The 21,422-nt window shown below is 40.2% G+C and overlaps 1 protein-coding gene across 7 annotated transcripts in view; it reads left to right on the top strand.

Moving 5' to 3' along the window:
- Nucleotides 1-603: 603 nt before the first annotated feature.
- The window catches only part of DOCK2 (dedicator of cytokinesis 2), a 249,142-nt gene continuing 228,323 nt past the window's right edge, over nucleotides 604-21,422 (top strand). Inside the window, exons 1-8 of one of the 7 annotated variants that reach the window (XM_083718724.1) lie at nucleotides 604-1,072; nucleotides 8,684-8,767; nucleotides 12,866-12,906; nucleotides 15,360-15,415; nucleotides 16,501-16,597; nucleotides 18,009-18,157; nucleotides 18,634-18,769; nucleotides 20,155-20,309. In XM_083718724.1, the coding sequence (XP_083574850.1) occupies nucleotides 1,033-1,072; nucleotides 8,684-8,767; nucleotides 12,866-12,906; nucleotides 15,360-15,415; nucleotides 16,501-16,597; nucleotides 18,009-18,157; nucleotides 18,634-18,769; nucleotides 20,155-20,309 (758 nt within the window). In that variant the 5' untranslated portion in view covers nucleotides 604-1,032. Of the gene's footprint in view, nucleotides 1,073-8,683; nucleotides 8,768-10,469; nucleotides 10,645-10,788; nucleotides 10,947-11,083; nucleotides 11,232-11,445; nucleotides 11,699-11,943; nucleotides 12,014-12,865; nucleotides 12,907-15,359; nucleotides 15,416-16,500; nucleotides 16,598-18,008; nucleotides 18,158-18,633; nucleotides 18,770-20,154; nucleotides 20,310-21,422 lie in introns of those variants that run through there. The other 6 variants (XM_083718730.1, XM_083718728.1, XM_083718729.1 and 3 more) reach the window with 6 other exon arrangements.

Consider the following 21,422-nt stretch of genomic DNA (forward strand, 5'->3'; position numbering starts at 1 on the left):
TGTATCTTTAATACTGAATAAAGCTAAAGCATTCTATTGTTCAGACCCTCCTTGTTCAGATCCTGTAGTTCCCATTCTCTTTGATAGGGTCCTGGTTTTATCATGGCTGCAGTCCTCATTTTATCCTTTTCTCAGTGGTGTCTCAATGTTCCTCCATTATTCTGCCTCCACATTTCCGACCTGGTTAGGCTAATGGAATAACAGCGAAACTGCTGCATGGCCTTTCCCCAACAAAACATGTTTCTCGGTATAAAACGGAAAAATACAAATCCTGCCAGGCATGGGGAAAAGTATACTTTTGTCTTTTATGGCTGAAGAATGAATATTTGGAAAAGCATCACAACGGGAGAAGTAAGGCATCTCTTGTACATAACCTTTTCCCTAAAATCTTCAAGTCTTATACTGTAGAGTTAACCATGTGATATGCAAAATAAGGCTAGTACAAAGCCCACAAGCTGTTTAAAAACAACAGGACAACTAAACAGAATCTTGTTTAAAAGCAGGCCAACAATATAATGAAATATGTACCCGTTTTTCAGCTAGTGGCGACAGGGATGGGTAGATGTTGCTCCTAAAACGGTGCTGTAATACATGTCACCATTAAAAAGGATGGAACATGAAGCGGCACCTCATTGACTGATCTTACCATCTTGGGAGGAACACATGGTGGCTAGAAGCTGTGTGATTTGCTTAGCATGTAGTGGTGGTAGTAACCATAGTCCCCTTACGTTCCTATTTGCTTGTGTTTGCTGTCATTGCCCTGTCAGCAAGGCGCCCGGTGTTGTCCCTCCTCTACATAGAAGCATCACTTTCATTTAGCGTAAGAGCCTCGTTGAGGACAGTGCACAGAAAAAGAGGAAGGAAGCTGAGGGATTGTGAGAAGAGCAAAGCTCCCTGCTGCAACTGCAGCAGTAGACAAACTTGCCTTGCAATTCACTTGACTCCATCCTTGAACATTACTGGGATTTTATCCGGTACCAAACAGCTGTTCTCCTGAATCAAGGCTACCCTAGCCTGCTGGACTTGTTGGCTATGACTCCTTGGCAAAAAACCGATAAGAAGATTGGAGTGGGTATGTATCATGCAAGCTCCTCTCTGGGGTTTTCCTCCTCTGCAGGATGTGGGGAGAAGTGCTGCAATGCACAAAGATAAATCAACTTGGTCAGCAAAAAAACCCAAAAATTGAAACAACAAAATAGCTGTTTTGTGCCTTGTCTGATGGGTCTATGCTGAACACGCACATAAGAAGGTTTCATTGATACTTGCTTCCAATCAATCTTTGCCTAGTGCTGTTTCCCTATTCTTGTGGAAAGTCCTGTGGAACTAACTAAATTTGAAGCTGTAAACTATAAAAACAACCCTTTGTCTTGCGATAACCAAACTGGAATCTTAGACATTCGAGTTCTTCTTAGGCATTGACTCAGTTATGCAAGTTGTCCTCTTATTGGCTCTGTTATAAACAGGAAATGGAAAGGGATCAAGCATATTTTCAGAAACAAACTATATGTACTGTGCTCCTGAGACTTTTGTTTTACTGGTTCTGGGTGTGATCTTTGGCCGCATCATGCAGTCACCTAGCTGGGTCTTGTCAGTGCTTAAAAATCCCATGTTGAATTACATGATGGAACAAAAGGCAGGAAATAAATGTGCTAAATAACTGAACTTGTACTTATGTGCTGTGTAGATTGTTTAGTCCACTGCTTTTAAAATATTCTTGTTGAGATTGTTCATTCATTTTTCAGTGATAATATAATTATAAGCCACAGCAAACTACCAACTAATTACCATGAACTGTGCTGGGTTAGGAGACTTTCATGTGAGAAATCATTAAATGAGTGAACATGGCCAAAGCTTAAACATTCAACCCCATTTTGAAACTTAGGAAAGGCCGTAGCTCAGTGCATGCAAAAGGTCCCAAGTTCAATCTTCTGGTAGGCTGGAGGAGACTCCTGTTTGAGCCTTTGCCAATCTGTAGACAATACAAACCTAGCTGGATTGATTGACTGTCTAAGTCAGCTGTGTATGTTCCTGTGGTGATGACAGGGCAATCTACACATTCTGATTTGCTTGATGTATGAAATTATTTGGATTTCTGGAAGAAATGCCAGAAGCAAAATACAATTGAGTTTCAGTGCAATGATATAGTAACATTGCAAAATTATTCAAAACTCATACCAAGCTTGGTAGATAGCTCCTTTTGCAAAACTAAAGAACCAGGATACTGACTTCTCTCTTGTGAATGGTCAGAAGTCTCGCTGCCTTCTGAAATTATTCTTGGGCTCAGTGCTTGAATTACTCTGGAAAAATACTACCGCATACAAAATACATAGCATCTACCATTGTCTGTATATGTACTGAATATATTTTATAATTCTACTAGTACATAGTTCATATCTCTAAAGAGCATATAATTTATGAGCAATCCTGCACTAACTATGGAAGATGAATCCTAGTCATTTTAAGGTTTTACAATTGCAGTAAAACAAAGGTGGAGCCTTTAATGTGTTGATACAAATAATTTAATTGATGGTGCTCAAGAGAAATGAATAGAGCCAACAGTCACAAGAAATTTTATTTTCGTCAGGTAAAATCCAGTTATGTCTGCGTCTTACTTACACAAATGGGGACTTCACCTCACACTTCTCCCCACTGAGCCCCCGGAAGACCTGGAACTCTACTTGTGTGGCATATGTTTTTCCGCTTGGTCTTCCTTTAGACCTAGAGTAGACCCACAAATTGTGCTAGTTTCATCATTAAGACCAGATGCCAAGATTTGCTAAACCACACAATTTCGATAGTCAATAGGGGTAAATGTCAACAAGCACCAATTACAATTCTTGCAGCTGTTACAGTCCATAGAGGATCTAAATGGTCAGGCTGAATTGCATTTTTAAATATACACTTCAGATTTAGCTGTAAGGAATATTGATGGTTCTGCTTATAATGGCAATGATTTGGGAGTTTTAATCTTTAAAAAAAAAAAAAAACCTAACTAACTTTTTTCACATTATCACCACATATGTTAATGGAGCATTCTTCCAAAAGAGATTTGACAGGCACCTTCACTTTTGACTTTCAAGAATCGCCTGAAGACCTTTCTAGCTATTTCTTTTTTTATTTTTACTAGCCAGTCACTTTAATTATTATCTATATTGTTTTTAATGGCGCTTCATATTGTACACCACCCTGCTTTCATAAAATGTTGGTATAGATAGTCTTTTATAAATGAATTAAAAATAAATAGGAAGTGAGCAGCACATTTCTCATACTACAGTGGTACCTCGGAAGTCGAACGGAATCCGTTCTGGAAGCCTGTTTGACTTCCAAAATGTTTGGAAACCAAGGCGTGGCTTCTGATTGGCTGCAGGAAGCTTCATAAGCCATGAAAGCCGCATCGAACATTCAGGTTCCAAAGAATGTTCGCAAAACGGAACACTCACTTCCAGGTTTGCAGAGTTCGGGAGCCAAAACGTTAGTCTCGCAACGCGTTCGGGATCCAAGGTACGACTGTATAGGTATCTTTTTGCTAAATGCTGTGGTGTTAGATAAATAAAGTATGGCACTTTAAAATGATTTTCATTTAAGTGGAGGCAAGTGTTGGAAAAGTTGGATTTTTTTTTTAGGGCTGAGCAACTAAGGAGACTTCAAGAATTTGAACTGGAATATAGGTGGCTAACCTATGATCCACCAGCTGTTACTGGGAGTTGGCAATTAGCTGGAAGGCCACATGTTAGTCACCCCAAATTAGAAAACGGCTGTACTGACTGTATATACTTGATTCGTTTGTTAAGTCCATGGAAACATTCCAAAAGTTCACATTGAAACCAGGCCAGGACTCTGAAAGTTTAGTTGTTTTTCTTTTCCCTGTTAGCATCATTGATTCTCCTCCAGGAGCTTTAAAAAACATGATAATGAAGCAAGCATGGATCACAAGCAAGTGCCACAAAAGGAAGTTGTGAGACTTCAACTGTGGTTTATATATTCAATCCAGGACAGCGCTGAAAAAGTAATGTGAATCAGGTTTCACCTGCAGAGGTCCCATTCTTGTCCCTCTTATATTTTTTTTTTGAGGGGTGTGTGGGGTGGGGAGATAGTATTAATGGACTGTAATGCAGAGGGCGAGGGTTGGATTTGCTTCCCCCCAGACATGCAAATTAAAGAAAAGCCATTTCTTTCCGAGAAAATGTCTGAATTCCACCTCCCCCCGTAGAAAATGGAAGAGCACTTTGAAGAAATTTCTACACATATTCTCTACCGTTTTTGTTGTGGTGGAAGCTGTGGAACCCTTCCTCCCCCGGTGAATGATGCTGTGTAATGATGCTGGGCCCAGGACATGGTGGAGCATGAAAAATGGGGATCAAGCTGCCAATACATTTGTGGTTGTTATCACTTGGAGAGGCAGAAAAAGAAAAGGTGCTATACTCTGCATGAGAAAATTGGATAATATCTCACCACCCCTGGATAATTTTGAAGGACCTCACCCTCATTATCTTGTCTACAAATAGAGAGTTTTGATAGGCTATCTGTATCAGCTTCAATACAAATACAGTGGTACCTCGGGTTAAGTACTTAATTCATTCTGGAGGTCCGTACTTAACCTGAAACTGTTCTTAACCTGAAGCACCACTTTAGCTAATGGGGCCTCCTGCTGCTGCCGCACCAGCGGAGCACAATTGTTATGGGCTTACTATCATATTTCTGTGAACAAGACTGTGACAATACCTTGCCAAAATGTTGAACTTGACAAAGGTAGTTTTAACAGCCCTAAATAGGGGCTAATGGTTGGGAGATTGCTTTGTGATGGAGGACTACTCTAAAATGGTCAGAGAAAGGGACATGGGCATACCTTCTCCCACAGCTCCCATAAACTAGGTTTCTCTGTGTAAAGAACAACAGAAATAGCATTTGAGAGTAGGAGACTAAGGCAGACTGTGAGAGAAACAGAGTGGTCTGAGTTCAGTTTTGGGGGCTTTGTAAGCTAGCAGCACTGGGTGAGTGGGCAAGTGTTCCTTGCTACAGATCTGATGTAGGGTTGCTGTTTAAGCTGTCCATGACCACCTCTGCTCAACCTAAAAGGTAAAGGTAAAGGTACCCCTGCCCGTACGGGCCAGTCTTGACAGACTCTGGGGTTGTGCGCCCATCTCACTTAAGAGGCCGGGGGCCAGCGCTGTCCGGAGACACTTCCGGGTCATGTGGCCAGCGTGACAAAGCTGCATCTGGCGAGCCAGAGCCGCACACGGAAACGCCGTTTACCTTCCCGCTGGTAAGCGGTCCCTATTTATCTACTTGCACCCGGGGGTGCTTTTGAACTGCTAGGTTGGCAGGCGCTGGGACCGAGCAGCGGGAGCGCACCCCGCCGCAGGGATTCGAACCGCCGACCTTTTGATCGGCAAGTCCTAGGTGCTGAGGCTTTAACCCACAGCGCCACCTGCGTCAACAAATTCTACAAATTTGTAAGTAAACTCTGTTACCAAGCACCTTATGTATCCAGTGATCCCTCCTTCCAAATGAAATCAAACCCAGGCAGTTCTCACTGCTCAGGGAAGTGGGACACACATAGCCACAACATGTTGTGCTAACCAATAGTAAAATCAGCTGTGGCATCTTAAAGATCAGTAAATACAGTGTGCCATGAGCTTTCATGGCCCGGAAAAGTGTTGTTTTCAGCTGGCAGACATACACACACACACCTCTGCCAACTCAGGATGACACTTCCAAGTATTTGACAAGTGGCACTGGACTGCAGCAGCTTACGCCACAATGCATTTCTTTGACCTTCAGGTGCCACAGGACCTGTTGCTTTTTACTACAATAGACATCCAGCTGGGAATTGTTAACCGATAGGAGTTTTAATGGGTCCTACCTCCTCTTTGGGATTCAGGAATTTGTTTATAGTGCTCTGTGTATCTTGGCTCCAACAAAACATGCATGTTCCTGCTTTATTCCCCCTTTCCCTTTTTTAAGTAAAGAAAAGAAACAGGACCTTTGTACTTTCAAATGACTTTAAGCTGTAAGTTTCCACTTACTCAGAAAACATCAAGCTTGCAAAACCACTTCCTTTGTCAGTTGGTTGATGTCACCATACTAACCCTTTGTAAAAATAAAAAAGAAAAAAAAGGTACCACTGGGAAGCAATGCAATATTATGTTAACACAACCATGCTCTGAACTTTTAGGTTTTTTTTCTTTAAATGAGCACGACGAGTAGTGATGGCTTAAAGGACAGAATGCACTCCACCTCCCCTTCATCTGGTTTTTGAAAGCTTCTTTTAAATGCCAAAATCCATAAGAAATAGTTTAGTTGTTGGTATTTATTATTGTTGTTGTTTTGTTTCTTATACCCTGTCATTATCTGCATATTCTAGCAAACCCCTCAAACTGTCCCGATTAAATTGGGAATGTTGTTTTGGGGGCTGTGCTCTCACGTGGAAACATGGCCCCAGAAGGGGCGCATTCTGGTTTCCGTGGCAACATGTTGGAGGGTATGGACTAGCAGTGTGCAAGTACCTGTATACCTTTATAGGTGGTCAAAAGGTCTTATCCTGAAGTCAGAAGTAGTTCAAAAGTGTTTTTGAGAGAGAGAAAGAGAGAGAGAGAGAGAGAGAGAGAGAGAGAGAGAGAGAGAACCTTAAGGTAAACTTTCCTCAGCTGCCAAGGCTACAGCCAGCTGCCAGGTTGGAGAAGGAATGGTGAGGAAGAACAGAACAAAAATGGAAGACAAAGTGATGTAAAAGCTAAAGTACCTAAATATTAAACACTTTTAGGTTGTTATTTGTGAAACTGACCATTTTGTGGAAGGGTCACTGTTTTAACTTAAGAAGAATGGAGTACCATAAGAACAGCTTAATAAAACATGGCTATAGAAATTGTATTAGAACTAAATTACATCAAATACTCTGGATATCTGAATCTGGGTCACAGGGTATGTTTAAAGTTCTAAAAGGGGTGGCCAAATGTGAGAACAAAATGCACTAAAGTTTTGTTTTTAATTGTTGCTGAGATATACTGTTTTTGTTTTGTTTTGTGGCTGCTATAACTTGAAACAGCCTTCTGTGGCTTTTTCTGTATTTTGGCCAAAAGCACTGGAAAGAATGCCAAGATTGATTTCTGAATGGCAGTGAATTAGGGGGACAAGAGGAGAACTCAGAACAATTTGAAGCTATTAAGTGTGTGTTCAGGACTTCAGTAAATTGACGCTTTAAGGCTATTCTGCCCAAGCCAATTTATTTAAGATTGAAGGCCCAATTCTCACTTTGGAACAAGTCTAATTCTCACTCCTATCTTCCAAGTTGATTTAATAAAAATTGCAGATTTAATAAAAATTGCTTTACAAATGGTATTATGCTTTGGCTTAGACAAGCGTACTTGACAGTATATCCAGAAGTGCTGTTTCACAAGCAGAAAGCACATCAGCTCAACCAGTGCAAGGTTAATACCGGCTTTGAGGCAGGCTGCCAATAACTATGGATGCTGCATTATTTGGAGTTTATATGGTTTTATTCCTATAATTGTTTTATAATTGTTTATGAAGTATTTCATTAACCTTTGTTTACTGCTCTGGAGTTTTCAAAACAAAATGTTTTGAAAAATAAAAGCAGTTTTGAGAAATAAAACAGTAAACAAATTAAAAAGGTAGCTCTCTGATCCCTCCTCCTCAGGTGCAAGTCTTTCTTAGTGTGTGATTAGAAAACAGTCTCTAAAGATTGCCACACCCTTTAGTTGCTTTATTTTGGAGACAAGCACTTCAGCTTGCTATCTGCATATATTTCTTATGATTGATATTTCAGGTGTGAATTTCCAATTTCCACATTTTATGGAGATGTCTTTTGCAAGTGAGGCAGAGAACTGAACTTTCATATTCAGTTTATTTAATATTTATTGCTGTACTTCTGTTTAAAATAATGTTGACTCTCAAAATAATCTTTAAAATCCCATATTAAGTTGGATCATATGCAATGCTAAGATATATCAGGGCTGCCATACGTCCTGATTTTCCAGGACATTCTTGTAGCTTTTACTAAAAAAACTCAACAACTTTCGGGTTGTCTTGGGTCTTACTTTTTGAAATATGGCAACCCTAAGCTATTGTTTGGTGTTATATCCAAGAGCCTCAAAGGCTGGGCCTTCCTTTCTGAAATGGCTGTTTTGAAGAAATCAGAAGATTTTGCTTTCGCTTTCAACTGTCATTACTTTATTATGTCCAAAGTCAGACAGACTGTAGCTAGTCTTAACTATGGTTTAGGAAAGCAAGGCAATTTCAAACTGGAGTTGGTGGTCCTGGTTTGTCTTTTTAAAGCGTACTTTACACTAACCACAGTTCTTTGTTCGGATCTAGCAAGCTTCCAAATTTCTTGTCACTGCACCAAAAGAGGAAAAGGGAGTAGGTAGCAAGCAAGCAAGTTCAAGGCTTGCCCCCATAGCACCAAATTGTGGTTTAGCATCTTGTCTAAAACACAGCTCTTGTGTTTAAAATGTTAATTTGATTGAATCCATAACAGCTTATTCTGTATTTTCACAGCTTTAGCTGAAGGAGTGGTTTTTTTAATGTAAATAAGTATATAGGGAATTTTTTATTTTGTCCACTGCGTCCACCCCTTAGTGCTGATGTAGTACATGTTGTTGATACTATTTCTGTTGTCTGTTTAACCGTAATAAAGATTGATTGAGTGATTGTATTTTCACAGCAATATCCAATTTCAGAGCTGCAAGAGTGCCACAGCTATCTCTGCATATTGGTGATGTAGTCCATATACTGGAAGACTGTGAAGGTGAGAAATAATTTTTGGTTTGTATCTTGCATCATCACATTGAGTTACGAGCTCATTGGAAAGAAAAAAATCCTGAGACAATGCTTTTATTACTGTTGTCTTGAAACATGCAGCCATCATGCCTGCATATTTAGAAGCATATTTGTTCTCTGAGTGCATTTTTGGTGAATTAATGAGACATTAATGAGATTTTACTTTTATCCAGATGTGACTTACCTCCTTACACTGAAACTGTGATGTCTGTATTATGAATACAATTATATGAGTTATTAGGAGTGAAACTTGTTTAACTTGCCTCCTTTTTTCCTGCTTGTGGGTTTTATGTGTGGGTTTTGTGGTAAAACCATCAGAACTAACATAAGCAGAACAACACTTCGTAATAAATAAAAACAGCCTTAATTCTGCTAGTGGTTTTGGTTAAATGATAACCAGAAATGTTTTATCCATAGCTGTAGCCATAAAGCAGGCTTTGTAGTTTTTTGTAATGTGACAGTATTACAAACAACTATGCTTGTGGAGAGAGATACCAACATATGAACTCAAATAAACATGATTTTTTAAAATACGATATATTAACTATGAAACAGAGGGAGACCTTCTGGTGCTCTTGTGCCCATGCAGCATGTGCACACTGAAATATTCAGTGTGACTGAGAGGCTGAGGAGCTGCAGTACTTACTCCAATTGATTCTCTAATTTGACTGCAATTGCACATGTTTGTTTAGTTAATGAGTCTTTCACATTTCCTGTTTTTCCAAAGATTAGTTTGCTTTCCAAATGATATTGCCCAATGCCTCTGTAGCTTAGCAAGAGTATAGGATAGGGTGGCCAAACAATGTATGGTTAAGCAAGGTTGTTGGGTTCAGGCATGGCACCAAAACCATAGGTAAAGCAAGCTATGGCTGGTATGCCGGCAAGAAACCATGGCTTCTCATCATTGTTGCCAGAAAAGAAACCATGGTTAATCTGCTAGGCTAGGTTCGGACAAATCATATTTAGGCTAAACAAACCAAGGCTTAGTTATTTGTCTGAACCAAACCAATATTTAATTTGCTCTGGGCTTTTCTTAGTAGTGTTGTATAATTTTAACCATTTGGGTTTTGTTTTTTTTTAATTAAAAAGTTTTGTGTTGTAACCCACTCTGGGTTCAGTAGTAGAATAGTGAGAAACAAACAAACAAACAATCTCCATGGAACTGCCATGTTCTCCATCTGTTTGAAAGGCGGATGAGAAGCAGGCGAATGACCTCCTTCCTTGTCCTTCACTCTTCAACCAAGTAGCACCTGTGGTGGTAGTTCCATGCAGCAGCAAAAGTAGGTTTCCCATATCTTGAAGCAAAAAAATGTAATTTTGCACAGTTCCTTTTTAGTTGAAAGATTTTTTTTTCTTATTCATTCTCAAAGGATGGCATTCTTTCAGGGGTTATAAAGTTTGAGAAAATGCAACTATTGGATTTCATAAATGCACTGTTAACATGTGAAGGTTGTGTGCTCAGAAATGAAACACAAAACTGCTGGACTGAAAGCCAGTACTGGAAAAAAATAATGAGATGGCATAGTTGATCTGAACAAAGGTGGACAGCCCCAGAGTGAAGTTCTGTAGGTTTATGTCACAGATGAGATTAACGCAGATATGAAAAAGTTACTTAATGTGTTTAGCATATTTCTTACCAGAGGAGGTCTCTCTTGAGCTACAAACATTGACATGAGATCCTTAAAAAGCATTTTATTCAAAAGATAGTTACAGTGGTACCTCTGGTTAAGAACTTAATTCGTTCTGGAGGTACGTTCGTAACCTGAAACCGTTCTTAACCTGAGGTACCACTGTGGCTAATGGGGCCTCCTACTGCCGCCGCACGATTTCTGTTCTCATCCTGAGGTAAAGTTCTTAACCTGAGGTACTACTTCTGGGTTATCAGAGTCTGTAACCTGAAGTGTCTGTAACCCGAGGTACCACTGTATTTCAGGGAGAGTTTAACTGACACCCCATAAGCAGCATTATGTCTGCAGGGTGTTTTCTTTTATTTTTTTCTTTTTGCCTTGGGTCCTGTGATTCACACATCATACCTTGACTGCCTCATCCTGTGAAGGATGTACTCAGTGAAGGATGTACTCAGTGGTGCACTTAGGTAATTTTCGACTCTAGATTTAATTTTCTTATGGAGGGACCATTTTTAGATGGTAATGTGTATTACGCTGCTTGCTTCAAAATCTGATAAGGCAGCTCTAGTGTGTTTGGAAGCCCTGGAAATCCCACAGGGTGTACTTCAAATATTTCCCCCTTGTGTATTGCCCTTCCCCATTCTCCAGAATTCTGACAGTTACCAAAGATGGATGAGTGTCTGGGTTCCTTATTTTGTTTTTTTGACCACTTGCCAGCGAGCTTCCAGGTTCAAAGAGGGACAAGCTAGGATGCCAAACAGGGGAAGTGAGGCACTTCTGATCATTCTGAACTGTCTCACAACAGTAAGAGTTCCTAGCAGCCGAAAGTTAACATCTAACGTTTGCCTTTTAGCAACTGTTCTCCAGGCCTGTGCAGAGCTTGTCTGAGGCCTGGGGTGGGAGTCTTGTTCTTGGCGTGACAGTGTAAGTCCAGCAGGCCATGGATGAGGCCTCCCCGGCATGCTTATAGCCCTCTGAGGCTTGGGGGCAAGTATATCTGGCTGCCCCCACTCTGCACAGGCCTGACAATCTAAGTGATTAGCACTTTTAATGGCCTAACCCTATAGTGTTAAAGTCTGACTTTAAGGCTGACAAACATGGCCTTTTGGGGCTTTAAGTGTGCCTTGACACAATAATTAATACTGGTTGCTAAGGGAAATGCTTGAGCTTTTTCCCATAGCAGAGAAGATCTGGCTATGCTGCAACATGGCTGTACAGCAGAGCTTCCGCCGTGTCCTGGATGCTGTCGGTGAAGCTATGCTTAGGCTCAGGTGGCTTTTCCCTCTAGGAAATGACTGTCAAAGCAATTCTGGCTCCCACTGGTAGATTATAGTCTAGTCCGACAGGCCTACAAGGCAAAGCAACCTCTGAAAAGGATGCTGTTGTGCCTCCTGACTGGAGGACTGAACAAGACATGAAAGCTATAATCAGAGCATGGGGGGGGATCAGCTAGGAGAGAAGTAACATTGCTGCTCTCCCCTCAACCCAGATTAATTTGGCATGTTGCCCTCTCCCCTTCACTATATATACAATGTGGTTACACGTGAAGGAGAGAAAATTTGGGGGAATTTTAGGTAAGAAAAAAGGTAAGCAGGGAGCATGAAAAGTTGCATTATATTATGCATACAGTGTGTGGAGAAAGTGGACACAGATAATTTTTTCTCCCTGTCATCATGCTGAACATTGGGGTTGCCCAATGAAACTGAGTATTGAGAGATTCAGGGCAGAAGTACCGGTACTTCATACAGGACACATAGTTAAACAGTGGTTTTTGCTTTCATAAGATGTAGTCATGGGCACCAACTCAGCCTTTTGAGGGGATTAGACAAATTCATGGAGGATAAGGTTATCCATGGCTCTGAGTCTGGATGGCTATATATTACTTCCGGGGCAAGATCAAACTCCAATGCTCTTCTAAAATCTTTAAAAAGGCAGATTTTGTTCATAAAAGGTATTTATGGCATGAACCCATCACTGGTGATTTTTAGAAGAACTCTTTAGATTTTTTAAAATTTGCACCCACTTCCTTTTTGTTATTTGGTGTGTCTTCATTAAGTTGTGTCCTGAGGATTTACTGCTCATCAAAGGGTGTAATGTGGATTTTAACTTTATTCATTTTATATTGCTATGCTAATTGTGTAAATTTTGTGTGCCTCCTTGCTTGGGCAACTGCCCTGAAAGGCATTTATGAATACTTTATTATGAACAAAGAAACAAACACAAATACATACATACATACATACCAACCAGTGATCCTCTTTCAACACAATTTAATCTATGCATACCAGGAAGTAAACTGCACTATGTTCAGTGGGACTTACTCTCATGTAATCATGCATAGGATTGCTACCCTAGTTTTGCAGAAATTGAACGAATTGGCTCAATTTGGACATTGAAAATCATATAATAAGTAACTATTGTTTTGCTTTGACTTTTAGGTTGGTACAAAGGATACATTGTAAGACATAAAGGGGTAGAGGTAAGATTATTCTTATTGACTTTATTCTTTTTTTGTTGTTGATTATCTGTTTGATTATTATTTTTTTGTAATAGACTATTATTTTATTCTTTCTTTTTAAGTGTGTGGAGTTTAATCCTGAGAAGAGTCACTGAATCTATGTCAGTGGCCAATATTTCAATAAGGAAATGAATGTTTTTGTACTATGAGAAAGGTAGATTAAATAACAAATAATGGATTGACCCGCGTCCAACTAGTCGTATACACTGAAGGGATCATGTGTATCACAAATTGCAGTGCCCTTTAGCTAATTGAAACTGATGTAGCTGTTAAAAGCAAATTATGATATAGCACAAGATAAAAGTTGAAGATCCTAATAGGTTGGCTGAAGCCTAGGGACATACCTGAAATCTTTGAGCCAAATCATTTATTTATTTATTTGCACCAGGTTTTTTTAACCACACTTTCATTTAAGCACCCATGAGGCATCTCACAACACCAGAGTATAAATCACAAAAGTAAAAATACAACCATGACAATAAAAACGTAGGCATAACAGCAACAGCAGTATGATAGGGCATCTTTGTGCACAGGTAGAACACCACAGCCTCTAAGGGAAAAAATGCCTGCCTAAAATGGAGTACTTAGAACCAGTACTTTGATTGGATCAAATCATGCCCTTCTGCAAATGGAAGGTCTTCCTGTTTTCATAAGGGATTCTGATCTAGCAGTGCCTCTTTCAGAGCTATTTTGCAGCTCTATAGCTGTGTATCTTCTAGTTCAGCTTTACCCTATTACTAACCGGCATCCCTTTATTCCTGCAGTGCCTACGTTCCAGCTGACATCTGACTGTGTGCCTTTGTTTTTTACATTTAACAACCACTTCTTAAGTTGCTTTGTTCCCTTTGGTTTTCCCCCATTGACTCTGCCCATTAGGCTTTCCCCCACATGACATTGAACGTAGCTGTAAGTACAAATGATTGTGTGAAAGAGCATAGACTTGATTTGTACAGCTCAGTTATTGTGTACACAGATACTACATTTGTTGAATTTAACACATAAGCACCCCTTTTCATTTCCCGTTTCCTTTTTCTCTTATGTGCCGATTTAAATATTTCCCTTTCCCCTCCCTTCACTGACTAGCATTGGCATGAACATCCTGCTTTGTTTAAACTTGAATTCCCATCAGTTTAGATGAAACAGTGAGCTCAGGTTTAATGTCAGGATAATCCAGGATCTGAGTGACATTTCAGTTTTTCAGCTTGACTGCTGATCACAAGAGGATATGTGTATCATGTGTTGTATTAAAGAGAAGATTCACAAATGGATCTTAGGCTACATGTTCCATCAACATGATTAGCAATCACGTGGTTAGCAAAAAAATTTAAATATGAAGCAGGATATGATGGTCACTGCAACACTCTGGGAGAGAAGGCTTAAGACTCCTCTCTCCAGCTGCAGTCTCAGCAAAACCACCCCACTACATGGTAATAAGCATTAGGAAAAAATGCTCAGTGGCACCAAGGCTTCAGCTACCTATCCTCTCAGGCTGTGGTGCTGATCAGAATTGTGGTCTCCTGCACTGGCCTGGTATTTAATTTTTAAGAACCTAGCGGGTGACTGCTAATCCTCCTGTGTAATGGAATGTGTTGTTAGGCCACCAGACCCACAGCTTGTAGACAGAACCATGACAAAGATACTTTAATACATAAACTCCTCTTGAGCCTCGTAGGTATTATAAAATATTATATGAATGGAGATGCTACCTTGAATGTTTGTACTTTGGTGAAGTCAATGGTTCCTTTAGATGGAGACTACTTCTCCATTTTCTCCAGTATTATCTCTTCCAGCTAGCAGTGGCTTTGAGGCCTCAGGCAGAGCTCTTTCAAATAACTGGCTTTTTGAAACATTTAGCAAGAGATGGCTCTGGCTGAATCTGCATAGCTGTCAACTTTTCCCTTTTCTTGAGGAATCCTATTTGGAATAAGGGAATTTCCACTTAAAAAAGGGAAACGTTGACAGCTATGTGAATCTGGGACCTTCTGCTTGCAAAGCTTGTGCTCTACCACTCAGTCAAAGAAAAAGCTGGTGTATGGAACCAACACTTGAGTCAGGCATCAAGAAATAGTTGAGGATGAAGAAAATAGGTGGACGTTCGTTTGCAGTGGACAGGACACTATGAGCAACCCTGGTAATGTGTGAACTTAATCTGATGCCCTTCAGATGTTTTGGCTGGCTGGAGCTGCTGGGAGTTGTAGTCTAAAACATCTGGAAGGCCCCAGGCTGGGAAAAGTGGCAAATGGTTAATAATTTAACTCCGTACATAGTAGTTGCAGCTACATGAGAATAAAACTCACCAGAGTTTTATTCCAGAACCTCTATATATCAACCTACTTTTGGTCCTTTTAATTTGTCATAGAAGAAATGTTCGGTACAATATAACAAATGTGCTTTCCCCCTTCTTCTTCCATTAGGGAATATTTCCAAAATCTTTTATCCACATCAAAGAACTTTCTGTTGAGAAAAAAAGGTATTTCATTGAGATAATTCTTTTGAGGTATATGTCAGCGGATGGGAGTATTATAGCTAAAATCCCCCATGTGATTGATGCTGAACAGCTTGGCGAAATAATTTCTGTAACTAATGCTTGAAAGGGTCCTTTGCTAAGAGTGATCCTTATCATCTGATGGGAAAAGCTAGAATGTGCACACCCAGTAGCTGATAGGCAAAAGATTTGTAAGGTGCCCTTTCCTAATGACAAGGAGGGTGAGGGGTGCTTGTGGGTGGTGTTGTCAGTCAGGTAACAGTCTGGCATAGTAGGACCCTGGACTGTTCCAAGTTAGCAACTTGATTCAGTGTTATCTGCAACCAGGGCTGGCCCACCTATGAGGCAAGGTGAAGTAACTGCCTCAAGTGGCAGGATCCACAGGGGCAGCAGATCCAACCGCCAAGAAATGCCCGCTGTTGCTGCCACTACACTATCCCCTTGATCCCAATGTGGAACTTTACCCCCTCCCCCCATTCCCCTCTTCTTCTTTAAAAGGTTGGGGACGCCATTTTGTTGTTCATTTCAGGTGCCAAAATTATTATTATTTATTAAATGTGTATACCACCATTCATTTGTAGATCTCAGGGTGGTTCACAGCATAAAAATACAAGAAAGTGTCTCCGAGATTTATGTCCCTCTTAGCCAGACTAACCCCCTTTGCTTCTGCCTCCTTCCTGAAGAATGGAGAGCCTTATAGGGGTAGTCTTTTGGTCTGGAGCCTAATACTCCACCTCCTTCCTGTCAGTTTCCTCTGGTGTGCTGTGCTGGCACAAGTGAGGTCCTTGGTGTAGAGGGACTTTCTCACAGAGGAAATCAGCCTGGCCAGAGTTTGTGTGTGGCTGTTTTTGGGGACTTCTAGTTCAGGAATGTGAGGTTTAAGAGGCTCCAAGCTGATTGGCTCAGCCTTGGTGATAGGCCTGGGTCCATCTGTGTCCATCTAGCACCCCCTGTGTATTTTACCACTGATCCTTCTGATCTGGCTGACCGTTCCTTCTCTGGGCTAGATTCTGGGCTGCTGATCAGGGTGGGAATCATGCCATTAAACCACTGTTTATCCTTTTATTCAGAAATGCAGAAAATGTAATACCTGCTGAGATTCCTTTGGTGCAAGAGGTTACCTGCACACTTTGGGAATGGGGCAATATCTGGAAACAGCTCTATGTGGTAAGCAATCCCTCCCATAGGTCTATTACTTCAAGTATTTTAAACAAAAATTACCTCAGATGAATAAAATTATTGATTGCAGGCAAAGAAGACGTTAACAGGGTTAGGTGCTATGTTAGCCATATTGTGTAGGCTTAATTATGGATGTGCAGGTGTTTAAGACAGTGTTTTGTCTTTCATTTCATGAAAAGAACACTCCTTTGAAAGAGACTATAAAGAATCAATCCCTTCATTGAAGAGTTTGCTCTTTTGTTAAAAGCCTGCCAGTATAATTCCACTTTGAGATTTATGCTCTTTCAGTCTCTGACTGACCTTTAATACGCAATGCAGGAATGTGCTCACAGTAGGAGGTTGAAGGCACCTGTAATTCAGAACATACTACTTTTTGCTTATAGGGAAAAGCTGCTATTATATATTTCTAAACAACTTGTCTATTTTTAATGTGTTCCGACAGCCTACCTAATTCAAAGAAAGGGACTTTTGCATGCCAAAGGACAGCACTACTGCACAGTGTATTTAAACCTTAACTGGAAGTGCCATTATTATAAATAGCCTCTCTATACTGCGGGTTTTAGTTGCCACAATTAGCACATCTGGTGAAAGCAGTGTGACTCAGTGGCTATAGCACTCTGTCAAAGGCACAAATAAGAAACCTAAAAGCTTTCCCCCCCTCTTCTAGCTGAATTTCACCAAATAAAAGATCCATCACACACACAAAGTCAAATTTTTTTTTTGGGGGGGGAGAATCATTGCAGTGGGTGTGGTACTGCAGGGGATCCCATGTTCCACTTAGGCCATGCAATACTATTTCTTCCCTTGGTGTGGTGAGGTGTGACCTAGCCCACCTTTTTCTGATTGGCAAGCTTGGCATGATGGGGTTTAAGCTGTGCTGAGTGTAAGGGCGGAATAGGAACATACGAAGTGGCCTTACAATGAGTCAGGCCAAAAGCCCATCTAGCTTAGCATTGTCAGCACTGACTTGTAGTGACCATTCAGGGCTTCAGGCATGGAGTCCTTCCGAACCCCAGCTGGGGAAGCCAGGGATTCAGCTGGAGACCTGTGTATGCAAAGCAGATGCTCTACCAGTGAGCTGTGACCTTTCCCTGTGGGCTACACTCACAATCCTGGGGAAACAGGCTTGCCCTTGTTACCTCCAATTTTCGCTGTTGTATCCCATCTCTCTGTCACCCTGTAGCATGAATAATATGCACCAAGCCTTTGTAAAAATGATAACATTGGTTTTATATGCACTGATTGGTTTGTAGCTTTCAAAAGTAGGATAGTTTTGCTTTAATACCAGAGCAAAGATCCTTATTTTTCTGCAGTCCAATAATTGTTTAATCCCTGGAATAAAAGAAAATAGTATTTGAAATTTCAGATAAGTTGACAACTGAAATGTTACGTGTTTCAGGCAAACAAGAAGGACCGGTTTCGACAAGTACAATCTATGATGTGCGAGTTAATGGAGTGGAGGTCTCAGCTTCTCTCAGGGACACTGCCCAAAGATGAGCTCAAAGAACTAAAGCAAAAAGTCACTTCCAAAATTGACTATGGCAACAAGTAAGTTCTCTAGTTCTGGCTTACGGCTACTGATACAGTTCAAGTGAGTGCTGCAAGCTGGGATATTTCAGAAATGTTAACAATGATTGAGTTGGGTTTACTATTGCTTTCAAAAATGAACTCATAAAATCATAGTGATGTCATATTGTTCTAGGCAGGCATTTTTTTTATTTAGATGTGTTTGTGTTTAATTTTAAAGTGTTTTCATTCTTAAGATTTTTCACAAGGCCCGTCAACCAGCATATATAAATTTGAACACCTGATGTGCTGTATTGTTTCATGGGGATGTAGACATTTTAAAAGTGATTCCTAAATGCATATTAAAGGATAACATATTTAAATATCTAAAGACAAGCATGAGCTTCAGATTATTTAAATGCTAAGTGACTTGGAAAGGTATGCTTCTATAAGATGGTTGATATGAGCTCTAATAAACAAATAAGGTTACTGATGTTATTTCCTCTTTATGCTTACAGGATACTAGAGCTAGATCTGATAGTTAGAGATGAAGATGGGAATATCTTGGATCCAGAGAAGACCAGTGTCATCAGCCTCTTTCATGCTCATGCTGAAGCTACTAACAAAATCACAGAACGGATTAAAGAGGAGATGGTATGAAGTTTACACAACCATTTCTGTGCTTTCAAGTAGAAGTTTCCTTTCTCATAGTAGGAAGGTTATTACATGAGAACCTTGTCGTTTTCTGGTTTTAGCCAGTGAAAGCTTTTTCATCACCAGATTGTGTACATTGAGAATGTTTTGTATAAAGTGTCGTTACTATGTATTGTATTGTTAATCTTTTATTTAAGTTTTCAGCTGCAAAGGATACCCCAATTAGCACAGATCACTGCTATAGAGACAAAAGAGAATTCAAAGTCTGATATGGTGACAAATAAGATTTCAAAAAGTTAGGTGCTTATCTCTCGCTTCCTGCTCTCCAAGATCATTCCTTTTAGCCAGCCAAGTAGCCTTATTTTGCATTTGGAACTTACTTGATCATCTGTTGGTGTGTTAAAAAGCTTCAGTCCTCTTGAAGCAATAGCTTTCCAGGCTCATTATTACAGAAGCAGCAATTGCACCATCTAAACTTTGACACTTGGATAAGTAAGCGGTATATAAATAGCAGAAATAAAATAAACAATGATAATGTCAGGTCTATTCTTGCAGCCTAGTTCCACAGTGACATGCTGTGCTACTTCTGTTCTTTATAACCCAGGTTTAAGTTGCCAGTGCATCTCACCCTCCTTGAGAAGACAAACTTGGTGAGCTTATCTGTAGCTGGGTGGATAGAAGTCATTATCTACTGTAAGGCTTGAGCCCACCCTTTGAATTAGTGCTTAACTTGTGTGGAAATACCTTTTAATACCCTCAGATAGTTATTTAATGTCATTAATAAGTAACAAAGACCAAGCATCATTTTAAAAATCAAGTGCACAATAAATGCCACATTGATAATCTGATAGTGCATCATAAATTATTGTATAACCAGCACATACAATGCAAAATATCTGTTCTATTGAAAATGCACTGCTGGTTATCTGTAAGTATTTGTAAGTATGTTGGACTTGGAAATGATATGGTGCCCGGTGACCTGCTTCCACTGATGAAGACCTCTGTCAGAGGAACAGAAAGGGAGACCATCTCCAGTTTTTCATCACGTCCCCCCCTAGTAACCCCTCCAAATCTATTATGGAGGATTGAGGGGACCTTCTGGAGCAGGGAATTGCCACCCTCCTTGTTCCACTAATGGATGTTTTGCACTGGAGGAGGAACACCCATTGGGTGCCACCCATTGGATTCTCAAAATATTCACAAAAGCAGTGCATCGATTCTTGAATTTGAAAACAAAGGTTAAATCTGCACCTAATAAATATAGTGGTTCAAGTTGTGTACTGTGGCCAAAATGTTGCATTACTGTGAAACCTAACACAGAGGAGGAGGCGGGTTCTAGGTGTAGTTTGGATAACGTTATCTTCTTATGATTTGTTCATATACAGTCAAAGGATGAATCTGATTATGGGACCTACTCCAGAAGCTCTTCATCACCCACTCACAGTCTTTACGTTTTCGTGAGGAATTTTGTCTGCAGAATAGGAGAAGATGCAGAACTTTTCATGTCACTCTATGATCCCCAGAAGCAGACAGTTATAAGGTATGCTGCTGTTTTGCTGGTGTGAGGTGTCAATCTTCCTTGCCAAGCTGACAAGTGTTTTTAGGATAAATGTGTGACTCTAAGAATGATCCCTTGAAAATGAAAACACACACACATTTCACAGCTTAAAGAGATTGCAAATTGTCAGGTACTTTAAATAGACTTTCACACTATCAATGAGAATCTTTGCAATTGTAATTTCAGTGTTCATTAGGTGTTTTGGAACCCTAAGGGAGAGAACAGTAAAAGACAGAATGAATATTCATACTATAAAAGAGAAGGGAGAAAGATAGAACAGAAAAGGAAAAAACCCAAAATGTCTACAATTAACCATTTTAAGTAGCTCTGGGAGGAAGAACAATATAAAATAAGCAATAAGTAAATTGTATTAGTATGGAATTCAATTGCATGATAAGCATGTTCCAAAATGTTAAGGAACGAGGTAATAGTTATTTATTAAATATCTTTAAATGTGCAAAAATAAACTGAACAATGGAGCTTAGGTGAATGTACACTGAGTACACTGAGTACATTGAGAAGCTTCAAATGACTCTGGTGGCTTGCAGCATTTGAACTTATCCATGCTAGTGAATTCTTTGACAGAAGATTTGGAAGGTTTAGTAGAAGTAGTATACCAACCTAAAATACAGAGCCAGTAAGACAGCATGATATCTTGGAAACCACCGTTCTTTATTGCTTAGATCCAGACTTTGCTCCTGCTGACTGTGTTGTTTTGCAAGCCCCCTCCATAGAGGCTGGTCCCTCTCACTGTCCTCGGAGCTTGCTTACCGGTAACCTCCTCTGGCTGATATCCAGACAGACCAGGGAGATTTTGATAGGCGACATTTTCCCAAGCATGGGCAAAATGCACAACCCCTCCCTCCTGCTTCCGCAGGGGAAAGAAAAATAAGTCAGAAATCTATTTACATGATGTTTATTTCTGACATTACAACACTAGAGAAAAGCACGTCCTTTCAGTTCACAGTTCTTCCAGCAAGTCTGACAAACTTCCTGAACATGCGCAGTCAGAAGGCTTCAAGTTACACTCTTCACAAAGACTTATCCAGCCTGTGAACATCCTGGGAAATTGTTCTTTCCCAGAGATAAGCGCAT

The sequence above is a fragment of the Podarcis gaigeae genome (assembly GCF_964106915.1).
Source record: "Podarcis gaigeae genome assembly, chromosome: 2".
Lineage (NCBI taxonomy): Eukaryota > Metazoa > Chordata > Lepidosauria > Squamata > Lacertidae > Podarcis > Podarcis gaigeae.